Source organism: Epinephelus fuscoguttatus, linkage group LG18, assembly GCF_011397635.1.
Source record: "Epinephelus fuscoguttatus linkage group LG18, E.fuscoguttatus.final_Chr_v1".
Classification (NCBI taxonomy): Eukaryota; Metazoa; Chordata; class Actinopteri; order Perciformes; family Serranidae; genus Epinephelus; species Epinephelus fuscoguttatus.
In genome coordinates, this window is record NC_064769.1 from 34,193,691 (window position 1) to 34,204,076 (window position 10,386).

A 10,386-nucleotide genomic window follows, 5' to 3' on the forward strand; every position below is an offset into this window, starting at 1 on the left:
CACATTAATAAAGACCTAAATAGACACAGAGCATCTGAGCCGCTGTCAGGACCCACTCAGGAGCAGAACTCCATCAGATCCACATCACACGCGCGTTTACCAACATGGGGAACCCCAGAGTTTTCTTTGACATCACTATTGATGGAGCTAACGCCGGCAGGATTGTGATGGAGGTAAGAAAAACACACTTCATATTATGTCACTTTATCTTATTTAAAGGTCATGTAGGTGTAAAAATCTGCAGCTGGAACATCTTTAACACCCCTCTGTATGATTTCCATAAGGCCAGCAGCTCTGACAGACATTTTGCAGTGCGTCAAGTTCCCATGCAGCTGTTAGGCTCCATTTTGATAGCCTTTTGCATGTATGTATATATATATATATATATATATATAGCCTGTATAATTCTATCCTCGTGTGGTGGTGATATGATTAATTGCACAAGTGCAGATAACGAAAATTAAATTAAAAACAAATCTCCCAGAGAGATGATACCCTGCTGGAAACGCCCTGTAGCAGCAGCAGCAGCAGCTGGTGGTTATAATGGGTATGTCAGGCTGTAAATCACTGGAGATGCAGCTGATCTGATGTGTCTAACGTGAACATAATTAGTGATTAAGAAACTATTTGATAATGATACAAATAAAAATGCCCAACAGTCTCAGATTTCAGCTTCTCAAACGCATGCATTGCCTTTCCTTATCATATATTTGAATTATGTGATAAGCTTAATATATTTGAGTTATTGATAGTTGTTTGGACAGAACAGGGCGTTTAAATAATGACACTGGGCCTTGGAAAACTATAATGGACAATGAAGAAAATTACTGTGACATTAACTGATGATAGTTGAAGTTGCAGCCCCAAGCACAATATGTCCTGGAGGGGACGGACGGACGCACACAGGGGACACGCCCTCCTTGATATTTGGAGCATGTGCATTTGTCGCCCCCCAATAAAAACATGATAGCAGTAGAGGACAGTGATGGGTCACCAAAAAACACTCACATTTGGGTGCTCAAAAGTTGCTGGAAAAACAGTGACAGGTTGCTTAAAACACCCACATTTGGAGACGAAAAAGCTGCAAGAAAAGCAGTGTTGGATGGCTAAAAACAAACACTTGGGGACTCAAACGCTGCAGGAAAAACAGTGACAGGTCCCTAAAAACACCCACAATGGGAAGTAAAAAGCAACAGGAAAAACAGTGATGGGTCCCTAAATAAACGCTATGTTTGGGGACCAAAAAGCAGCAAGAAAAACAGAGTGGGCATGCTAAAAACTCCAATGTTTGGGGACTACAAAGCCACATTAAAAACAGAGACTGGTCTCCAAAAACACCCACATTTGGGGACTAAAATCAGCTGGAAACACAGTGACATGTTGCCTAAAACACCCACATTTGTGGGTTAAAGCTGCAGGAAATAGGGACAGGTTGCTAAAAAAAATGCCCATATGTGGGGCCTAAGAAGCAGCAGGAAAAACAGTGACAAGTCGCTAAATAAACGCTACGTTTTGGGGCTAAAGAGCTGCAAAAAAAAAGCAGTGTTGGGATGCCAAGAACACTAGCATTTTGGGGATGACAAAGCTGCAAGAAAAACAGAAGAATCTTTAAAAACACCAACGTTTGGGGACTAAAAATACGCTGGAAACACAGCGACGGGTTGCAAAGAAAAACCCACGTTTGGAGTCCAAAAAGCTGCAGGAAAAACAGCAACAGGTCTCTAAAAACACCAATATATCCTCCACCATGTGTGTAGGGGACACAGCCCCCCTCGATATTTACAACATGTGCATTTGTCGCCCCCAATAAAAATGTGAAAGTAGTAGAGGACAGTGATGAGTCGCTAAAAAACACTGATGTTTTCAGGGCTAAAAAGATGCTGGAAACACAGGGACAGTTTCCTTAAAACACCCACATTTAGGGGTTAAAGCTGCAGGAAACAGTGACAAGTCGCTAAATAAACACCATGTTTTGGGGCTAAAAAGTTGCAAAAAAAGCAGTGTTGGGATGCCAAAAACACCAGCATTTTGAGGACGACAAAGCTGCAAGAAAAACAGAAGAGTCTGTAAAAACACCAACGTCTGCGGACTAAAAATACGCTGGAAACACAGTGACGGGTTGCAAAGAAAAACCCACGTTTGGAGACCAGAAAGCTGCAGGAAAAACAGTGACAGGTTGCTGAAAAAACACACCCACATTTGGGGTCTAAAAAGCTGCAAGAAAAGCAGTGTTGGGGTGCTAAAAACACCAGTGTTTGGGGATTAAAAAGTCGCTGGAAACACAGTGACAGGTTGCTTAAAACACCCACAATATATGGGGGTTAAAACGGCAGGAAAAACAGTGACATGACCCTAAATAGCGTGGGTCGCTAAAAACGCCCATGTTTGGGGATATATAAGCTATATACTATAAGCTTAATATATTTGAGAAATGGACTGTTGGATGGACAGAACACGGCGTTTAAATAATGATATTGGGCTATAATTGACAATGAAAAAAAATATTGTGACAGTAATCAAAGATAAAAAATATAGTTGCATCTCGTCTCAATATATCCTACACTAAGGGTGTAGATTTTGGGGGGGGACGCAGGGGACACGCCTCTTTCAGTATTTAGAGCATGTGCATTTGTCGCGACCTCCCCCATAAAAACATGAAAGCAGCAGAGGATTATATTTTGACAAAATTAAAGACACTTATGTTATAAATTGATGCAGCGAAGGCAGAAATTGGTGTATAGAGGAATGCAGAAAATTAAGTGTATGATGCTTAATGTTTTCTTGCAGAGTACCCCTAAACCCCCCCTTTAATATGTCCCCCTCCCAGTGTTGAAATAAACCTACGCCCTTGTCCTAGACATCGAATTTTTGGGCTTTAGGCCTTAGCACTTTTCAAAACAGAGTCACAAAGTGCTTTACAAGGCAACAGATTAAATCAGACAAGTCATAAAAACAACAGGTTTATAAAGGAAACAGATAAAAACATTTTGATGTATAAAACCCAAGGAAATAAAAGACAGTTCAAACTCAAGGAAAAACTCTGATAAGAGTTTGTTTTAAGAGAGGACTTTAAAGGCATCAGAGATTAAAGAGACATGGCTGACCTGATTTCCTCAGGCAGTTCGTTCCAGAGCCTCGGGGCCCTGACTGCAAACGCTTGGTCCCCCTTTAGTTTTTAGCCGGGCCTCTGGAACAGACAAAAGACCTTCCAGAGGATCTCAAAGTAGTCGTAAAAGTAATCAGTAAAATCTTAAATTCAGTTCCAAGACATACTGGGACACACTTCTTCCTCAGTAGCCTCTCAGTGTACCTAGTAGTACGCCCACCTGATCTACTAACACTACTCCACCAAAGAGGCTGAAACTGGAGTGATGTAATGGCGTCTCTTGATTCTGGTTAAAGCCTGGCAGCTGAATCCTGCACCATCTGTAGTCAGGAAATAGACTTTGAGAACAGAGGCTGCTGCAGTGCTCGAGGTGTGAGGAGATGAGGGCGTGTGAAATTGTCTCAGTGTCTTTAAAAGTTATAATGGATGGTGCTGACTTTGGATTTAAGGTTCCTGATTTTTGAATGTTCTTCTAAAGTTTTACTATCTCACCTGCTTCTGCTGTTTGTCTCTTACTAACTGACACGTGTTGTGTTTTGCAGCTGCGGGCAGATGTGGTCCCAAAGACTGCAGGTAGGTAAGCTTTAACAATAAAGAGACAGCTTTGTAAGTTCGCTGCATGCAGCAGTAACCACAGAGCTGCTGCTGCTGCTGTTGCTGCTCCACACACTGTTTTTTTCCCACACACCCTATATGGATTCATGTTTGGTTGAGGAAACTATGCGTCCCCATTAGTCTTCAGCTGAGAGTGTACTCTGAATATGGGTCGAGGCTGCGGGTGACTCAGTGTGAAGGCATTGATCAGAGGAGCCTGAGCAGCCATTTGCAAAGCTAACTGTACGTGTAGACAGTGATGTGCTGCTGAGCGCCACCACTGCTGTGATGATGATGAGAAAGAGGAGATGAAGAAAAAGGAAAACTGCAGCTCTCGACAAGAAAACCTGCACGATGCATCAGTGACTGACTGCGACTGACTTTTGTCCCACTTAGCCATTATTAGTCGTATGACCTCATTAGACTCAGAACGGCCTGTATGGTTCCTTTGTGCAAACAGTAGCTTCTCTAGTGGCTCACATACTTCACCACATCCAATCCATGAGACAATTTTTAGATTATATTGTTAAATTTGTCCTGCAAATTACTTTATTTTTTCCATTTTGAAGTCTTTTATATTAGACATCAGCACATTTTCTAGCAAGTCTGTAAACATTAGACTTTGTTACACATTTAACTTTACAACTTATCATAAATATAAACCCTCTGAGCAACAGAGCTGTGATTTACTGCAGTTTACCTCGCGCTAAAATGTCTCTTGAGGACACACAGACAGTTTCTGTGACTGCTTCCTTTTCTAATTTGCAAGGAGAAACCTGTCGTTCTGCAGGAATACAATCTGAGCAGCCATGGACGGATTACTGAACAGGTCTGCTGGGCACAGGCCCAGAGGGCCCAGAGGGGGGCCATATTTTGTGCCGTGTGTGCTGCAGTGGTAGACTGTCAGTGTGGAACAATAGTTTTAGTTATTTTTTTTAATCAGAAACCTAAAACATCTGCTGGTTTCATGCTTCTTCTGCTTTGTCATACACAATAATAAACGTTGGTTAGATAAAACATACCACTTAAAGACGTCACCTTGAGCTCTGGGACATTACAGAAGGCATTTTTCACCGTTCTCTGACAATTTATTTACACAACAAGTATTTGATTAATTGAGAAAATGGTGGACAGAATCTTTAGTTGCAACCCAACTCTCATTACTTCCAGTGTGAACTATATGCTAAAGTTCAGCAGCAGTTGTTCAACCAACACCAGCACCTGAGAGTTTGGCTTCACCTGAGGCACAAATTGACCACAAAGAGGCGCAAACAACCACAAAGAGATGCACAACAACGAAGAGGCATAAAAAAGCACCCAAAAAAAGTTAAAACTACTGCAGAAATGCAAAATAACCACAAAGAGAGGCAAAGAGAACAAAAGTCAGAAGTGAAAGACTACTAAGAGACACAAAACAACCGCAGTTCAATTCTAAACAACTGCAAAGAGAAGCAAAATTACCTCAAAGAGTTAATACTACCACAAAGACACAAAAGAGACCACATAGAGAAGCAAACAACTACTAAGAGAGACAAAACAACTACAAAGAGAAGCAAAACAACCACAAAGGGACGCAAATGACCACAACAAGATTCTAAACAACATACAGAGAGATGCAAAATGACCTCATAAAGACTCAAAACAACTACAAAGAGACGCAAAATGACCTTAAGGACTAGTCAAGACTACCACATAGACACAAAGCAACCAGAAAGAGAGGCAAATAATTACAAGATAGAAAATGACTACAAAGAGAAAAAAAACTACAATAAGACACAAAACAACCACAAAGAGATGCAAAATGACTTAAGAGTCAAAACTACCACAAAGACACAAAAAGACCACAAAGAGAAGCAAACAATTATTAAGACATGCAAAACAACTATAAAGCGATGTAAGTGACTACAGAGACACATAAGGCTGAGTTTCCTTTAAGCCAAAGGAAACTCAGTAATGAAAAAGAGACTCTAAACAGTGACAGAGACACAACACAACCTCAATAAGACTCAAAACATCTACAAAGAGATGCATACGACCTCAAAGAGTCATAACTAACGCAAATAGTTGCAAAACAACCTCAAATTGAAACAGTTACAAAGAGATGCAAAATGACTACAAATGATGCACACAACCACAATGAGACACCAAAAGGCCGCAATAAGACACAAAACAGCCACAAAGAGATGCAAAACGACCTCAAAGGTCAAAACAACCACAAAGATAAGCACACAACTATTGAGAGATGCAAAAAAAGACTCAATGACCACAAAGAGACGTAAAACAACAACAGAGAAGCAAAATGACCTCAAAGAGTCAAAACTACCGCAAAGACACAAAACAACCACAAAGAGATGCAAAAATGAGAATCTCAGTTTTGTCAGAATTTAGCTGAAGAAAGTTGACAGACATCCAGTCCTTTATCGCAGCTAAACAGTTGTGGAGAGTGTTTAGGTTGCTAAGATCATCTGGCTTTACTGAAAAATATAGCTGACTGTCATCTGCATAACAATGATAGGATATACAACCAAAACGACTGATTATCTGGCCCAAGGGAAGCATATACAGTGAGAAAAGAATGGGACCAAAGATTGAGCCCTGGGGCACCCCATATAACAGCGGAGTGGACGAAGTGGACCGAGTGGACACAAAGAGCAGCAAACAACAACTAAGACATGCAAAACAACTATAAAGAGATGTAAATTATTACAGAGAGACACAAGGCGGCTTAAAGGAGACTCAACGACCAAAAATAGACTCTAAACAACTACAAAGAGATGCAGAATGACCTCAAAGAGTCATAACTAACGCAAAGAGTTGCAAAACAACCACACATTGAAGCAAACAGTTCCAATGAGATGCAAAATTACCTCAAAGGTCAAAATAACCACAAAGATTAGCACACAACTATTGAGAGATGCAAAAAGAGACTTAAAACAACAATAGAGATGCAAAATGACCTCAAAGAGTCAAAACTACCGCAAAGACACAAAACAACCCAAAGAGTCACAAAATCTTAAAGAGAAACAAACAACTACGAGCGGACGTGAAGGGACCACAAGCTGAAGCAAAGGACTACAAAGAGACTCAAGATGACTACAAAGAGATGCAAAACAACCCCACAGACAAAACAACTACAAAGTGACTCAAAACTGCCTCATAAAGACTAACGACCATATATTCAACAGACTGGCCAGTGTTGGTGCTTATTACTGGTGAAATGAACTTATTGTCTTATATTAGCTGGTTTATAAAGATTAAATAAAGTGACATGTCTTCATTTTTCAGAAAACTTCCGAGCTCTGTGCACTGGAGAGAAAGGCTTTGGCTACAAGGGCTCCACATTTCACCGAGTCATCCCTAAGTTCATGTGCCAGGTACGGTTTACACAACGTCAGGTCTAGCCTGAACAGATGTTTCATTGCTGTTGAAACATATGCTGAGTAAGCTTTTCTCATTTCAGGGCGGCGACTTCACCAACCACGATGGAACTGGAGGCAAATCCATCTATGGGGAGAAGTTTGCTGATGAGAACTTCCAGCTGAAGCACACAGGCATGGGCACTCTGTCCATGGCTAACGCTGGGGCCAACACCAACGGGTCCCAGTTCTTCATCTGCACTTCTAATACTGACTGGTGAGCTCCGCTGTGACCCATGTGCTGCTGCATTCAGGTCCAATCAACAGTTTCAGGTGTTGGTCTCACATACTAATCGGCCTCTCTCCTCTCCAGGCTGAACGGGAAGCACGTGGTGTTTGGCAGTGTTGTGGAGGGCATTGATGTTGTCAAGGCAATGGAGAAGCAAGGCACAAAGAGCGGCACCCCTAAAGCCAAGGTTGTCATTGCCGACTGTGGGGAACTGAAATAGTGCGACAGAGCTCCGTCAGTTCAGCCGGTTCTCCTCAGATGTGTCCTCTGTCATCTACATCCTAGTATATCTTTAAAAATGGTGTCTATCTGCAGCATCAGTAGAAAAACACCCAGTTAACCAACTTTCTCCTCTAAAAATGTTTGTCTCCTGTGCTGATAATGGTTGTGTAATATTTTGTATCCTCTTTGTACCCTTATTTGTTAACAAAATCTGAATAAAATGATGCTGATGGTGTAAATAAAACAACGTGAAAGTTTACTTTGTGTGCGTCCCCTCATTCAGAAATACCTGCTTTGTTCTTACATTTTTCATGTTGGTGTTTCTGTCAATTTGAATTTGAATAATGTCAGTGGAAAGAAAAGAAGTAAATGTCCTTCTTTTTAAAAATTATTATTGCAGTTGACACATGTTACCACTAGAGGTCACTACAGGTATTAAATCAGTGATGTCATGTTTGTCATACCTTTGTATGTTTGTTGTTTCAGTGTTTGTTCAGGTGATTTAATCTTCATGCAAAAGTTAGATAACTGGAAACACTGGTAGTTCACCTGATTCAGGATTTCCCCAGGAGAATTCAATACTTTTGAAACAGGTTAAATGTTGCTTTTTTTTATTATTATTATTATTTTTTAAATAAATTTACATCTGCTGATACACATGGATGGATTACTGAACGGGCCCAGTGGGCAAAGGCCCAGGGGCCTAGAGTGCTGAGGCCCCCCTCCTTGGTCTTCACCTGCAAAAGTAGTGACCGGGGAGAGACTCAAAATGACCACAAAAAGATGCAAACAGAGACACAAAATAACCAAGAGAAGACAATATTGCATTGTTTTCTTTGTTGCTGCCTGTTTTAACTCAATTACAAATGTAGAAAGTGAATGTGTATGTGTAGCAGCTGGTGCATACAGTATACATGGAGACACATCATATTGAAGCTAGATAAAAGCCCAAAGTGTCAAGGCCCCCACCCCCTTGTCTTGGGAGAGACACAAAAAGACCACAAAGAGATGCAAAATTACCTTAAAGAGACACAAAATTATTGCAGTAAGACACAAATATATTCAGAAGAGACCCAAACAACTACAAAAGTCACAAAACATCCACATAGACACAAAATGACCAAAGAAGACCATGTTGCATTGTTTCCTTTGTTGCTGCCTGTTACAAGTCAATGTTGGATGTAGAAAGTGAATGTGTAGCAGCTGGTACTCGCATACATTGAGACATATCATTTGTAAGTTAGCTAGACATCCCCCTGCTCATTACTGTGCAGAATTAACTGTATGTAGTCAGGCCTCAAGAGCCTGGTAAAAGCCCAGGGGCCCAAAGTGTCGAGGGGCCCCTCTTGTCATCACCTGCAAAATTTCACTCAAACTGACATGTACCAACTAGGGAGAGACTCAAAATGACTACAAAATAACCAAAAAAAAAAAAAAGGACAAAAAATGAACTCAAAGAGACACATAATGACTACAAAATGCCCCCCATAAAGACAGACAAAAACCTTTAAGACACACAAAATGACTACAATATGACCAAACAAGACAGACAATGACCCGAAAGACACAAAAATGACAACAAAATAATCAAAAAACACAAAATAATGACTTAAAAGAGACACAAAATGACAACAAAATAACCAAAAAGCACAAAATAATGACTTAAAAGAGACACAAAATGACTACAAAATAACCAAAAAACACAAAATAATGACCTTAAAGAGACACAAAATGACCTAGAAAAACACAAACTGACTACAAAATGCCTAAAACAAACAGAGAATGACCTTAAAGACACACAAAATGACTACAACATGACCAAAAAACACAAAATAATGACTTAAAATGCCTAAAAAAGACACAAACTACTACAAAATGCCCCAAACAGATAAAAAAGGGTTAAAAGACACACAAACTGCCCCAAAAAAGACAGAAAATGACCTATGAGACACAAAATGACTACAAAAAGGCAAAAAATGACCTAAAGGAGACACAAAAGTACCCCAATAAGACACAAAATTACCTATAAGAGACCCAAATAACCACAAAAGTCCCAAAACATCCACACAGAGACAAACAACCAACAATATTATTTTGTTTATTTAATGTTGCCTGTTATAAATCAGTGATAAATGTAGAAAGTGAGTGTGTAGGCTATGTGTAGCAGCTGGTACATGCAGACTGTATACATCGAGACATTGCCCCTGTGCAGAAATGTACTGTATGTACTGAGGCCCAGAGAGCCCGTTCAGTGCCGGGAGGCACATAGAAACCACCTTACACTTTTCCTCCCTTTTTGCAGGCGTGCCAAGCAGGAGGAGTGCCCTTTGTTTCACATGAGCACCTGAACCACAAAATGTCTGTGCGCAGCACTGCTTGGTGAGAGTTCATGCAACAGGCTTTAACATATATTCTGTACAAGTAGCTGGAGGCAAGTGAAGCATCTTTAATGGACTTTAAATAAAAGAAGGGTTTTATAGTTGTTGGTTAACGCACATTTCTTTACACTTTGAGACACATCTCAACATGACATGAGCCATGTTCACAAGGCTGCTTCAGTTTTCTTCCTCCACTAACTAACTAACACGCCTTTGAACCTCAGACACGTTTGCACACGACCGCTTCCAATCTGCTCATTTCCTCAAACCTGTCCGTCTGCTTCTGGCTCCTCCTCTGGAGCAGCCAACCAACTGCTCCTCACAGTCAACCCCGCCCACCTGCACTCCTATTGGCCCATTCTTGTGCCTTTAAAAACAAACCTCGGCTGTGATTGGCTGTTAGGAGCCATTCCTTCACCTGTGCACAGACCCACGTGAGTG

At 40.8% G+C, this 10,386-nt stretch overlaps 1 protein-coding gene across 1 annotated transcript; it reads left to right on the plus strand.

Annotated features, from left to right (window-relative positions):
* LOC125905643 (peptidyl-prolyl cis-trans isomerase-like) lies at positions 1 to 7,824 on the plus strand. Its single transcript, XM_049603763.1, has 5 exons — positions 1 to 173; positions 3,649 to 3,679; positions 6,986 to 7,074; positions 7,161 to 7,333; positions 7,430 to 7,824. Exons 1-5 carry the CDS (start codon positions 105 to 107, stop codon positions 7,563 to 7,565), a joined length of 498 nt encoding a protein of 165 aa, XP_049459720.1. The 5' UTR covers positions 1 to 104; the 3' UTR covers positions 7,566 to 7,824.
* Positions 7,825 to 10,386: the final 2,562 nt, after the last annotated feature.

Coding starts and splice junctions, on each gene's coding strand:
- LOC125905643 (XM_049603763.1), top strand. CDS start 105: ATGGGGAACCCCAGAGTTTTCTTTGACATCACTATTGATGGAGCTAAC. Junction 174..3,648: donor CCGGCAGGATTGTGATGGAG/GTAAGAAAAACA, acceptor TGTGTTTTGCAG/CTGCGGGCAGATGTGGTCCC. Junction 7,334..7,429: donor TGCACTTCTAATACTGACTG/GTGAGCTCCGCT, acceptor TCTCCTCTCCAG/GCTGAACGGGAAGCACGTGG.